At 42.0% G+C, this 15,173-nt stretch overlaps 1 protein-coding gene across 1 annotated transcript in view; it reads right to left on the bottom strand.

Moving 5' to 3' along the window:
* The window catches only part of LOC146172501 (DNA (cytosine-5)-methyltransferase 3A-like), a 292,512-nt gene that overhangs the window by 116,213 nt on the left and 161,126 nt on the right, over nt 1-15,173 (bottom strand). Inside the window, exon 10 of the mRNA XM_084585778.1 lies at nt 10,032-10,086. Within this exon, the coding sequence (XP_084441904.1) occupies nt 10,032-10,086 (55 nt within the window). The remainder of the gene's footprint in view (nt 1-10,031; nt 10,087-15,173) is intronic.

Here is a 15,173-nt window from a genome sequence, read left to right on the forward strand (position 1 = left end):
AAAAATTAAAAGTAGCAAGCAGTGTTCATTTTTTGTAGATTCCCATGGCATTTGGAAATAAAATTAGAAATGCACTGAAGTGTTTCCTACTGAAAACTGCAGTATAAATTTTACAAAGGGTCCCACATGCAATACTTTGTGGAGGAAATGCATGAAGCTGGATGGTGCTGCCTTGTTGCTTCTTAATACTAAGAATTTATAATTGGATATTTTCGTGTACGATCAAACAAAGAATGGTAAATCAACCTACTAATTTTATTTCAAAATTTTATATGCTGTTGCCTGATGACTGCAATGAAGAGATCTGCAATTTGTTTTGATGACAAAGAATCTTCTGAGGCACAGGGAATTAATAATAAAAAGGGGGAGCACCACACTTACCTTCTCTGCCCTTTTGGCCAGCTTTTATTATGTTTGTCTTTCTTGAGTTATTTTTGTCTTTCCTGAGTAGTGTAGGTGCGTTTATAAAATTTCTCAAATTTGTCCCAGGAAACGGTATCGTTACTGGTGAAATGACAAGCAATGGAACACGGCGACACAACAGAAATATAATGATGTGATGACATGATGAAATATGCTTTAATTGCCAGCTGACCCAGCGCGAGCACTCCGCCCTACGCCACTGCTCGCTTTATCGTCTTCGTAGCAATATTTTACGAAATTAACAAGCCTTACTCAAAAACATTTCTGGCAGAGCAGCAATAATACTGTGTTCTCAGCATATCTATCAAACTGCTAAAGCTTATAATTTATTAATGTTTCAATACATATACGACTTCACTAATTTCCTATAAAATGCAAATTAAAATTTCTGAAGACAAAAAAAAACATTTTAGGTATTATTCATATATTTTCCTCTACTTCAGTTTTCAAAATCATTACAACGATGCCTAATTTTGTTTCACTAGTAAATACAGCCCCTTCAAAAAGGCCCTTGCGCAAGGCTCAGCACAAAATGTAGGTCTGAAGATTTTATCTCATATGTGAATTGCACACAGTTTTTCAAGTTTGGTATAATATTGTATTTGGTCATTTGTGCCTCAAAGTTGTAAGTTAGCTGTGAGAGACACTGTAGAGAATGATTCAGAATAATTTTTGTGCATGTGGAGTTCCCGAGTTCCTGATGCACTATGGCATTGGGCAGTACACAGGCATTTTTACATTTCATTACCGAAATCAGATTGCACAGAGACGATAAAGTTCAATGAACAAACAACATATTCCAAATAATTTTTTAGTGAAATTGAAAGACTGTAAAGGTCATGGAGACATGCCTCATTAAAACACAATGTATTTGGGCTGCAATCGTTTATTCAAGAGATTCAACAATGCACACTGCTATCATTACTGTACGCAGTTTCTTCCAGGCAGTCTAGGCTTTGCATATCAACATGAAGAGTCAACAGCCGATAGAATAACTCAGTTCAGGCCATCTGGCTGCCATTGTCTGAGGTATGTGCATCTAGTTATCGACAGTTTTGCTTTTTTTGTTTTCTGGTGTTCGATACTTCGATTTCCCACTGGAGTGCATGTTACTCACATGGATAAAGCAGGTGCTCAAAGCTCCCCAATAACATGTGGTCTTGCTTCCTTCCCTGCCGTGTTATCAGCAGTAAGTTAGGGCGCAAACAAAGGGTGGATAGAATAGTGAAGTTCCAGTGCACATGCATTGAACAGCTACCTGAGAAGTGAGACTGTTTATAACTATTGTTCTGAGGATGCGAAAACAACTCACTGTGCCACCTCTTAAAAGGAGTGCGTGGATTACAGTGAACTAGAATACTTTCTAGTGGTATGAACAGCAGGGAAATGGGTGCTTCGGGCATGCCGGATGCCAGGACCGCGCACGTGTCCACAAAGGAAAGTCAAGGCTTTGCACTCCATGCGAGGACAAAATGCGATTTTGTCCTCGTATTTTCAGTTGTGCCTCCTATCACAGCAACTAAGACATCTCAGCTCTTCAGAAGTGCCATGTGCAGTTGGAAAAGGCAAGGAAAAAGACCAACTCGCACTGTTTTTCTCCAATATGCCGAAGCACGGTTATCCGGGTGCTCCCTAGCCATCTTTGTTTGCACATTTTGAGGGATGACAAACATCGCAGAAAGTGAGAACGGAGCTTGTGAAGGCAGGAGAAACCTCTCACAGAAACATCGGCGGTGTATGAGCACCATTTCAAGCTGCATCTCATCCAGCGTGACTGTGTGCATATGATCAATGGCAGAAGTGCGGATACTGCATCAAAAACCATCACTGGCATCTGATGCGGTGCCTATGCTCTTGCCGAATTGTACAGCATATCTTACCGTCAAGCCCGTAAAGCCAAGGCTGGATGTGGGCAATATTGGTGTTGCACAGTTGTGCTCAGAGTAGATTCTGGCTATTCAGCCTGCATTGTGGCACCAAATGATAGCTGACATATTTTATAGCGTGTATCCAGCTAACTATAGCCAAGGGTTAAAAACGAACATTTCATATAGGCCAGAGAAACCACTTGTAAACAGCTGCTAGCCATCTGGTGCACCACAAGGAATGTTTCATTTTGCAGGTCTAATTTACCAAGTATTGCTTTCAGATAATAAATGTGGTTTGTAAAGTTGTAGGGGACCTTCTGAAACCCCCATTCCATTTATTTTCGATAAAGAAAGCATCACATGCATTGTTTTTTCTACCTCTATAGGAAGCCCATGAAATAAAAAACAATATCACATGACTAATGCATTCCTGCACAACGAATGTGGTGCTTCAACCGTGGTTTGAGTGATCAAAATTAACTGCGGCTGACTCGACAGCCCAGGCCCAGTGGTAGGCTGATAATTTTTGTATTTCGCGGACTTGCTATAGAGCTTGGAAAAACGATGAGATTTTCTTCATTGGAAATAAATGGAATGGAGGTTTCAGAAGGCACTCTCAAACTCTGTAAGCCCATTTATTGTGTAAAGGCAATACTTTCTCTAGAGCTTGGAAAACGATGAGGTTTTCTTTATCGGAAATAAATGGAATGGAGGTTTTAGAAGGCACTCTCAAACTGTACACCCATTTATTATCTAAAGGCAATAGTTATTAAATTGGAAAAAAAATTATTACTAATTATTTAATTGTAAAATAAAAAATTGCCTGTGGTGAACCAGATGGCTGGCAGCTGTATACAAGTGGTTTCTCTGTCCTACCTCAAATGTTTCATTTTTAACCCTTTCTTGGACGTCTTCTATAGGAAATGTCTTCTGAATTAAGCTTACTGAATGCTTTAAGAGCAAAGATAAGTCACACATAATAAGCTTGGCTAATTTTACTCATTTGAAGGGATATGAAGCCATTTGTACCCTTCGAGTGATACCAGTTTATGGCTGACCTTGAGAATGTGTTTACAACCTGCTTCAACATCAATTCATGCAGGCATTTTGGATGCACTCAGTATGCTCCTGGCCAAGCAACTTTGGTGCTCTAATCAATGTCAGTGTTGCAGCTGAAATCACTGCTTCCTACCTAACCACCCGCATGCACTTTTTCACAAAATGCATTAACCAGCGCGACGACAAGAGACGTCCAGCTTCAAAGCACCTGAAGATGAGCAGATGCTCTTAGGACTGTTTGTGTGGCCAATCATTTCACGAAACAACTCATTATTGATAGCTTTTGTTCCATGCACTCGAATCAAATAAAATAGCAGTGGAGAAGCCTTGTGAAGTACCTAAACAAAACTGCTCTGCCCTCCTCATGCATGTATTTTTTGCGTGTTATGCATAACTCCATGCTTATGAGATATGAAAGGATTAGCACCTGGCTTACAGTGATAGTTTATAGCAGATATTGTGGCTGTAAACGGGGAATAATGATGACACCACAGTATTTTGCCAGATGGTTCATTTCAAAGAATAGAATTTTTTTTGTGACCTCTGTCAAAAAAAATGTAACAGCCCAAATTTCTGAACGCTACACAGATGTCACGCTAAAATGAGTATTCCTGGTTAGCAGTGCATATGCATTGCGCAGTATACTATAATCATCCTTATTAGCTAAAGGAAATTTGTTACTGCGATGTGCGAGGCTGAACAGATGTGAGAACCCATGCATGCACACGATGCCTGGCCACTCTGCTACCAGTCTGCTGCTGACAATTGAGTAGGCTATTTATAAAGCAGGCTCTGCAGGGCTCAGAAAGATATCTATCCCGTACAAATTTAGTGCGTGAGAACTCCTCCTGCATAAGCTAGCTGTAGCAGACACCAGCAAAATAAGAGCACTTTCACCCTAGCACAACCGTGAAAACATGCATAATTTCGAATGAAACGTCTTCTATCATGGGTGGAGGTCCACGTACGTCGGTGGAGGAAAAAAAACATCACTTTTACTAAATAAGCGCACAAAAGTATCAGTATTATGTCGCACTATCGCAAGAAAGCATTGAAAAGTTAACTAGAAGATGTTCCACTGGTGCCATCTCGTGGAGTCGATGAGAAACGGCATGCCCGAGGGTCGTCGTTCACGCCACTAGAAAGTATTTTAGTTCACTATAGCCTGGGTGCATGCATGCCTGCTTGGTATTCCCCTACGCTCATGGCCACTTGGTGACCAAATCGTCTCAAAATTAACATCTTCAGTGTGGCCGATACCTTTCATTACTGCTGGGCTTATTTTAAGGACCTTAAATGCAATCCTCTCTGCATTTTATACACTTAGTGGGCAATAATTCAGATTTACAACAGCCAATTTTTGCGTAAGTCACATTTCAGTGGCCGTAACTACTACTACATTAATATTGTGCAATACGTTTTTAATGATCTTAAAAGCCAAAGTTTAATTATGAAAATAGGGTTTTTCCTTTAACTGTCTTCAGAAATTTTTATTGGTCACTGTTTGCTTGAAATTAAAGTGGTTGTATCTGTTTTGGAATGCTATATAAAAATAAGCTTTAGTGGTTTGATAACTAAATATGCTGAAAACATATACGCTACAAAATTTTTTAAGATAATTGCACACAAATTAGAAAAAATTTCATTTCCCTGATTTTGATAGATTTTATAAAAACATCTACACTACTCAGAAATGTAAAAAATAACTGAATACAAATAGACACATGTATATATTTATTTAGATAATTTTCAATGATCATCATGTAGGCGCGCTGAACTTTAACTCGAGACAATTCACCAACACAAGACTGGTATTGCGCCTAATTTGCCTAATTTTATACATTTGTGTAATTCATAACCAAAGTTGGCCAAAACAGCAGCAAAGGTAACCATGGCACTCACCCCTATTCATCGTTATTAATTTCCTGTGTCTCCAAAAACTTTTTGGCATCAAAGCCAATTACAGTTAACTTCTTTCCAGTCAACAAACAAAAATATACATATTTTGAAAAATTTACAAGGTTGACCTACCACTCTGTTTTATTTTGCATGGAAATGCCCAGCTAATTCAGCCTTTAAGGAACCAAAATAATACCCATCACAAGGGCACTTGCAAGGCTTTGAGAATTGGGTCTTTGCTCCAAAGGCAGTTGATGTGCAGCTACGCAGCAAAGCCTCGAGACTTTAGCAGATGACATGTGACAAGAAAGGTGGTCGTCAGCAGCCTTTAAGCTGCATAGATTAGAAGCCCAAACACCAGCAAGCGAGCTCGAAAAACATAACATTGACACAACACAATGTAAAATGTTAGATTTAAGCCTAATTCTATTTAGGAGTTAATTTTACATTACAATGAACTTTAAAAGCTGGAGTGTTGAGACAAGACTTTGAATAATTTAAGCAGCTGCATCGACCTAAACATTCTTTAGTTTGCTCCTTGTGCAGTGTTCTTTCTTTGTTGATTTTGTGCACAAATTTTTCGTTTGGCAGCAATCATTTCATATTACCACCCTTCAGTTGGACTGTTTTATATGTTTAACATAATTTTGCCAGTTGACAGAAAGTGCTCAAAGAGGTTACCTGAAACGCTGTGGCATGCAAGCTTGTCATCAACCGCCCGCAGGCAGCAAGTTCTATGGCAGCATGTCGAGCAATTGTGTGCTGCCTATCACCCGTGGCATATACGACACTCGTGAAATAAAACCCGATCACTTTGCTCGTGTTACCGAGAGGAGTGGTTCATTTGAAATGTTAACAGTGGTAACAAGGTTTTAAACAGTGTAGGCCAGTGCCCTTGAAGAGCAGCTACTGAGACTGGACAGCAAAGGCAATCCAATGGCGCCGGGGCAAGCGCCTGCCTTCACCAAAGAGGAAGGAGGTTGGCTCGCCTACAGGGTATGCTTGGAAGCATATTTTGGAGCACAAGAAATCACGGATATGGCAAAGCAACAAGCTCTTCTAGTCACTGCTCTATTTAACTGCACTGTCAAGATTCTCCAAGGATGGTGCCACCCAAAGAACGTTAGTGACCTTTAATGCAGTGATGTCGTTGCACATATACAAAGCTACTATGAGCCACAAGTCAATGAAACAGCAGCCAGTTACCAGTTTTACAAGCGCACACAAGCAGAATGTGAGAGTGTTGGGGATTTCATAGATGCACTTTGCCCCTTGGCCAAAGACTGAATTTAGGAAGAGATGCTGTACCGCATAATATGTGGTGTTCAGGATGAAGACGTCAGACATCACTTGCTGATCCGCAGGCTGCTGTCATTAAAAGAAGACTTCGTCATTTCTATTGAGGACACTGAAGAAAACACACAGCACATGCGGAGACTACCTCCTGTACAGTCAGACAATCAATTTCGTCCATAATCTTGCTCGTCTTCGTCTGAAGTCTAGTAAACCAAGTAGGCTCTCACGATGAGCTCTGGCCGTGCGCCCAATGTGGTGCTTCCTCACACAGAGCACATGACTTGTGCCATCTCAGAACAGTATCATCAATGCTGAAAATGCGGCCACTTAGCATGAGTGTGTATAGCATTGGACATAGCCACTGAGCATAGGTGGGCAGCATGCCTACTTTCTCAAAGTCAGCAAGATAGTTCCAAAGACTCCGAATTTTCACATACTGATTACACATCAAGCAATGAACAGTGTTTACGTCAAGCCTATTGTTTGCCAAATCAGTTGGAAACAAATTCCGCTCAATATGTTGGTAGCCATTGGATCACTAGTGAATGATTCCATGGGTAATGTTCGAAGAACACTGAGATAAGTCGCCATGACTGCAGACAATGCAGCCATCATGTTTCAGGTCTCCACTTCCTATTGCTGGGAAGCTGCAACTCATTGCAAGCCTGGGTGGCATGACTGTACAGTCCGAGCTTGTTGATTGTCTGGGACTGATGCACTGCAGCCATGACACTATCCAAAGCACTTCAATACAGCTGGTGTGCCAGTAATCTCTGCTGCAGCATGCATTCAAACAGGCCCCACAAAGAGAAGGTTGGGAATCCTTCTTTAATGGTAGAATGTTTTTGTTCTGGGGCTAGGATTGCTCAGAGCCATGGGTACAACTGTCCAACCAAGAAGATGCCAGGCCCCAGTTTCATGAAGGTCGAATGGTGCTGCACATGCTTAATCAAACGGTGTCAGAAAAGCTAGGTAGGCTAGTCCATGATAGGGTGTTATCTTCAGTGACATCTTCAGAATTGGCCATATCTGTTGTGCCCGTAGTCAAGAATGGATGGCTACGGTTGTGCAGTAACTTTCTTCTCAGAATGAATTCCACAACCCTGATGGAGCAATATACTTTGCCACAGGTTGCTGATATCTTTGTTAATCTCAATGGCAAAGTTTTCAGCACCTTTGACTTGCATAATGCCTACAATCAGCTGCCCTTGGACGAACACTCGAAGCTAGCTGTTCTGAACACACACAAGGACCTATAATGCTTCAATAGACTAGCCTTCAGGGTGTCTTCAGTGCCAGTAATCATCCAGCAATGCATAAAAGCCATCTGTGGTACAGGTCTATCTGGACGACATTATTGTGGCTGAAAAGACAAACGACTACACTGTCTCGCAGCAAGCGCTACATCTGAGGGAGCGTGACCTGCATCTAAGGCCCGAGAAATGCAAGCTCAGACAAATGCAAGTTATGCTTATAGGCACTGCATTGATAGCAATGGCTGATGGCCTGAAAGCAATAACATAAGAGCACTGCTCGATGCCCTGTGACCCATCTCAGTAAGTGAGCTCTACTGATGCCGCTACAGGTGTTCTTAAAGAAAGGCGTGAAGTGGTTCTGGGGAAACAGCAGCAGACGGTTTTTCAAAGCATCTAAAAAGGCAATAAAGAATGAAAAACTGCTGGTTCATTTCCACCCAAAACAAGCCCCTTTGTTTAGAGTGTGATGCGTTACGAGTGTGTCTGGGAACCATATTGTTGCATCGAGTCGGCAGTGTGAATTATCCCTTAAGATTCAGATCACGAATTCAGGTTTTGTGCAGCCATGAAGCTAGATGAAGCAATCATTCAGACAGACTTGTTTGGTTCTCTATTCACTCCCATTTGAGGCAATGGCAATAAGGAAACCCTTGGCCTTGTCATTGCAGTAGCCTACAAAGAGTATGTGATTTGACTGAAAATGGATCGGGAGCATCGTCTGCCACGGACCAATCTAACACTAATGCCTGCCACGGGGAAAAGCCCATGTGGAGGGTGTGCATACATGGAGGCTCTCTCCCCTACTTTTCTCCCCATTAATTCTATCTCACAATCCTCGCTGCATGTAGTCATGAAAACAATGTTATTTGCGCACCAAGTACATTCATTCACCGCATAAGCATGACCTGCAGCTGCATCACAGCAATGACAAAATCTTGATTGGCTGAGATATTTTACCTGGAGGGTTATATTAGTTACAGCCTAGCACTATGGCACAATCAGCTTCTGCAGGGCACCACTGCGCATGTGATGGCTGCCTTGAGCGTGAGTTGCATGATTTCTGACAGCACGCACACTTGCCGTGCCAGGTATACTAAACAAATATCCAAGAATATTGAGAAAGCACCACAAATGCAGTCGTAAGACACAATTACACTAGTACAGGCACATAATTCAGGTTAGTTTTTAAAGGATAGCTGCATATTTTTACATTTTCTGAGCGACTGCCGGATCAGAGGCAGCGTGCTCCTGACTGTTAGCCAGCAGGTGTGATGTCACAATTTCTCAGCAATGTCATGGCTCTGCGACGCCGCTGCCGCCCTTGCACCTGAAGTTTGTTGACCGTCTACACGCAATGTCGGTTCCCCCGCGTCGTGCCGTTAACAATAATGTGAAGTGTGGAATGCTTAACGTGAGGGAGGTCGAGGGGGAAGTGTACAGAGGGCACGTATTGCGGACAATTATTTGTGCGCAGGGAGAGAACGATGAATTATGCACAGGAATACAAGCAGTAAAAAAAAAAAACATGTCAATCCCTGTGCTTTGTGAGTGCCACAGGGGAAAGGAAAATGAACAGGCACAACCGGTCAGGATGGAGGTCCGATAGAAGCCCGCTAGGTGCGGCGACGTGCGAAATATTCAATAAAATACTTACTTTCTGCTCATTTCTGTTCATAAAGTGGATTGTTTTCGTCACTTCCAATGCAATAGCTACCATCTGTGCCGGAAATCTTGGCAGCAATTTTTTTATTCAGTATACCTTTAACAGCATAATGTGGGAGACTGGTGGTCACTGAGGAAAGAATGTTGAATGGCATACTGTGCAACCCAAATAATGCCAACTCATTTTTATCGTGAGTTTAGTTACCATTAAATACAACTATTTTTACCTTATGTAAGCAAAAATTCCTGGAGCTTCTCATGAGTTTTTCCACATTATCCACATTCCCTTAGAATTCCCAGTTTTCCCAGTTGGCAGACACCGTTTTAACCACAATTAGCCTCCCTTGGCTTCAAAAGGACCCCTTCCCATTAAATCTCACCACTCCTGAAAATTACTTTGAGGAGCATCCACCAGCAAGGATGGAAACAAAGGTCATCACAAGCACTTGCATGAGCTATTTACATTCCTTCATGGCAAGCTTAAGGCCTAATTTTGGCTGTAGTTTCCCTTAAGTTGATATGCTCCTGACAACAAGCACTGCTGTCATCGGCTCATCTGTGCACCCACCTCATCAGGTTCGTTGTCACCCACCAGCCGCCTGAGGCACTGCGAGCATAGGCATCTGCAGGACATTGGAACAATCACAATCATTACAACTACTGGCATAGTCATATCCGTTGTAAGATATCAACATCATTGCTACAACCAGCCTTACAGCTGTCAGACAACTTCATCTCTTTTTAGACCTGCCCCTTGCAAAGGTAGTTACATTAGCTCTACAAATGTCTTCACCTCATCTCTTCATTTCCCTCCTGGCTGTCCACTGCTATTTCCCTTTTTTATAATTCAATCTACTACCCTTGCTTCCAAGTCATATTTCTTGTTTGTGAACGGGCTTTTGGCATTTCATATATGTTGACTGGAGGATCATCAAGACAACAGAAAACAGAAGTCAAAAGCTAACAAACTTTGGCACCACCCACCACTATTTACAAACAAGGTGTGAACTTTGAAACATTGAAAAAGGCAACATATGCCTTGAATTCATGGGGCCAGTGCCTCATCTATTTTTACAATGCCAGCTGAATCAGCAGCTTTACAATGGGAGCCATCAATGCACCTCACTTCAGTTGCAGCGATGTGGCACTACCTTTAGGGTACGAGCTGCATATGTGCAGATGCACGGCATCGGCATCCTTGTGATTCCTCTCTCCCACTAATACACCTGCGAGATTCTTCCTTCATACCCCTTCTGGTGTAACTCCCGCTTTGTTCGCAGTGCAGCACTCACGCAGTTCTTTGTGACTCGCTGGCTCTGAGTTTGTCTGCAACTTTGCCTCTTCATCCGAATTTCGCTCAGACAGTTATTTCTTTGCATGTCATGAACCACCTAGCCTGACCTAACCCCAAATGGATCCTCAGTCGGCAAGTATGGCACATCATGTTCAGGTACGTGTGCCGCAATGGCTTTTCTGATTCTTAATACAAGCCCAGCTCAAATTAGGGCTCTTAAGAAGTATTGAGCCATTTTGTTTCATGTTATCTTTATTTCATTTATAGTGAGGCTGATGATGGCAACTTGTATTAACAATACCTGGAGAATATGGAAATGTGCATATTTTGTTGACTGTTATTTGTATAGCAATCGTAATCAAAAATAAATCGCTATGCTCATTCCCCAATATGCTTATCCCTGAAATTAGGCTGACACTGGAGGTGCATCATGGCCAGAAACCCCTGACACCGAAAGAGTTAACACAGTGACGGTGACTTTAGTTCACCAAACAAACACTTCACTCATGGTAGGTCTACAATGCCACGCTGCTGTGGCTACCCTAACCCTTTCAGTATCGCTAATGTACCATGTTTTCAGGTTTCATTTCTGCTGTGTCCCAACGCACCCGAAGGTTCTGTGTGTTCGAAATTCCCACCAAAGCATGAAGCTGGCAAGCTTGGACTTGCCGCATCATCTGTCAAATCATTTCAGAAGTTCATATTTTCGCCCTGCACTTTGTAGTCTATTTACTGAAGAGTGGAAAGTGACTGCACACACACCCTTCTTTTCAAACTGAAGAGAAGTGGTCGTTTTATGTGCACTACTCTCACTATGTCCCCCTGCAGCAAACTTGCGCAAACATGCGCCTGTGCAACTTGGGATACAAAGGTTGTCTTGCCATCTGCCGCAGCTTTGCAGGTTCTCTATGCTGTTGCGGTGTCTGCAACATTGCGTCAAGCACAGACGTGCACACCACTGCCTCTCGAAACATGACTCGATAGCTACATTCACTCGCTTGTCAGTCTAGCTTACCGCTGATCTATCAGCAGCTAACAAAGTGGTTGCATTCTCTGCATGTCTCTTACATCTTTAGTTTCCACTTCTATGCATTGTGCGGGCCACTGAAAGTGCTCTCTATGGGTGCGCGATTGCTTTCTAAGAGCTGCCGAATGGGACCTTTGACAATGAACTAGAGCAGTGGCTCTTCTGATTCTGGATACAATTTAATCTCAATATAACAAATCATGCAGAGCTGCCAAAACTAGTTTGTTATTTTTAAATTTTGTAATGAAAAACTTGCGGTTTTAAGCCTGTAGTCAAACCTAGGTATGAAAATGGTGTACCTTTGCAGTAGACATGCGCAGACAAGCAAAATCACAAATGAAAATGTTGCACTAACTTCAAAGCTACTTTATTTGAAGAAATTGTGTCTTTTCTTCTGCTGTGTAATGCACACACGATGATATAAAAACCCTCGACACATTCCAATTTGCATAGTGCACCATCGGGTACATCACTGCACTGTGCTTTTGAAGTACAAACTTCATTTATATGCGGCAGAACATCAAAGTTCTATCTGACCTCATCTGCAGAGTTCAGTGATGTTATACGATCCTGTTTTGGTCTTTCAAAATGACTGCAATGGTCAATAGGGCAATGCCAAGCTGTCTGCATGGGCAGATTTGCTTTTTCCCTGTGTTAATTGCTTGCAATAAAGCCACCTTTTTCTGCAGCAAAAACTACTTTTCCTTCTTTTAGCAACCCCATTGGCTGCCTTCATAGTCGAATATCGCACAAATACCTCAGTAAGATCATTCACAACAATTCGGTTATTTCATGGCACGAACAACCAATTGGTGAGAGACAAACAAGACAGAAAAAAAAGGCAAGCAGCTAGGCCTGTTGCCTACTGCATGTTGAACCACCGCTTTGCTGTGGTGCTAGGAGTTAGCACTAGATATGGTGATAATGACAGCTACAGCCCACGAGACATACAGAAATGGCAGTTTCTGTTTCACAGCTGAGTTGTGGCAATCTTAGTTTTAGCCAAACACAGGCAGAAAAAGACATTGCCAGCTGGCTTATTGAACTTATGCACACAATCTTTCCAACAGGAAAATGGCGACTCTAGCTGGAACAATGTCGATTTCATGCTGGGTTATTGAACTGGAAATCATATCCAGCTGGAACTTTAACTGTAAAAGGGCTTTTCCAGCTGAAATGGGTACTCCTAGAGAAAATCTACCAAATGTCCATTTTCATATTGGCATAATACTGATCTTTTTCTTCAGAAGGAAAATAATGACATGCTATTTTGAAATATCTTATATATTAAAATTTGCAGTTCTAAAATATTTTTACATTAAAATTTAAGCAATCTGTTAGAGATTTCTAAACAATTTGGTAATGTGGTATTCATAGGCTTCCAAAGCACCGTCGAGCGGTGCTGCTGCTCCTGACATGGAGCGCCATTTCTGACAGAAAAATAGAAACTGGGGATACATGCAGCGGCACCACCTAAGTATCCTGTGCAAGTTTTCTCCTTTCGCTCGCTTGCTTCCACGCACGTGCAGACATCTCGCGCTGCTTTGTCACGCGAGCACACGCTGGACGCCGCCGGCTCAGCTCACTGCCTTCACGACGTACACCGTGCGTGCGATTTCTCTCGCATAAGCACGTGCCTTGACACGTCCCCGCAGGCGTACCGTGACATGCCACCTGTATTCCCTATTGATTGGGCAACCTGACGCATATTTAAACATAATATGTTTAAAAACTGGTAAAGTATCGTCAGTACTGTGAAATAAAGTGGCCCGCTCGTTGACCATCGTTTTGGCCTGTACATGCGATCTATATATACGGATTTATTTTTTATTATTACGGGGTTACCAAAGGAAATCTTGCAGTAGAAGAGTAAGTATACAGTCCGAAGGAGATGTTTCTTCAAAGACACGAACGCTAACAATCGCATAAGCACATGCGTGCTCCGTGCGCTGCACGTGACATAACCAGCTCGCTGGCTCGGAATAATACAAATACAAATAATTTAATTTAGCGTCAACACTGATTACATTGTACTCGTGATGCTGAAGGGTGCTAGCAAAAAGCCTGCGATGGCTTGACAAAGGCTAGCACCCTGCTTACAGTGCAATACAGCAGCGGACAAAATGCAACAAAACAAGAAAAAGCCATAAACATAACGACGGCTTTATATATTACAAAGTATATTTAATGATAGGACTAATATTGGGTGGTACAGAACTGCATGTGTTACCAATATTTTGATTTGAGAACATATACTGTTGTATGGATTAACTAGACTTGTTAACAGAGGAATTAAGAGCTTGTGGTAGCATGTACATCAACATTTAGCGGCCATAGTTGGTACGGGTATGGGGAATCTTCCAAACCTCACTGCTTCATGTGCCATACATTTTTTTCAACTGGAATCAGCGTTGCAAGTGTTTCAAGGAAAGTGTCACTATTTATGCGATAAGTATGATAACGCTTTAACAGAATTGCGTACAACAGGTTCGGTAATAATTTTAACCTAAGGTCATGAAATATAGATTCTGTGTGTGCGTCATTGGGTTCATTAGAAATGATTCTTAAAGCTTTTTTCTGTAGTCGATAGATTTTGGACAGGTTTGTGTAAGTCGTTCCCCATACCAAATAACCATACAATAGCAGGTGAAGGCACGTGAAATCCAAGCTTGTACTACATAGTGTTTTATTTCGGTTCTTATTAAAAGGTTGTGCTTCATTTATGATATTGGTTTGCACTCACGAACCCTGTGACGCGAATGGGGTGCTCCGTGGGAGTAGTGTCAGTCGAGCCATAGCTAGGATCACTTTTATACTACACTTCCGACATACCTTCATTATTAATAATAATAATAACAATAACAATAATTGGTTCACTTATTGGCCAATTTGCGAAAATCTGTAAAAGTGTCTCAGCAAGATGTTTTCCAATGCCGCCCCACCCCCGAAAAAAAAAAGGCCTCATTCCTAAATATTTTCTTGGTCAATCTAAAAATAAAAAGGCAGCTGTGGACACTTAGGACACATTCACACGTCAGTCTCGATCGCGGACGTCGCATCTGTTGATTTGGTTGCTCACTCACAATGCAGGGAGAGAGCACAGAAAATCGGCAAAACTAGACACGTGGGGAGCGAAGAGCAGGATAATCTTCCATCCTCTTCACTTTTTATGCATGGTGTTAAACCACTGTACTTTTTTGATGCCTCTCCAAGCCGTCTTAGTGAACTGTCAACATTTCTGAGTTTACAATAAAAGGGGAAATTGGCTCTTTTCGTTTCAACAAAGAACCCGAGACTTCTCAGAATGCTGTCATGTGGTTGGAAAACTGGTCTTGCAGACACGCTTCCCAAGGAATCTGCAAAGTTTCACAAGTGAGCCTCGTTTTTTG

Source organism: Amblyomma maculatum, unplaced genomic scaffold, assembly GCF_055883805.1.
Source record: "Amblyomma maculatum isolate TAMU_Amacu unplaced genomic scaffold, ASM5588380v1 scaffold_13, whole genome shotgun sequence".
NCBI classification, from domain to species: Eukaryota; Metazoa; Arthropoda; class Arachnida; order Ixodida; family Ixodidae; genus Amblyomma; species Amblyomma maculatum.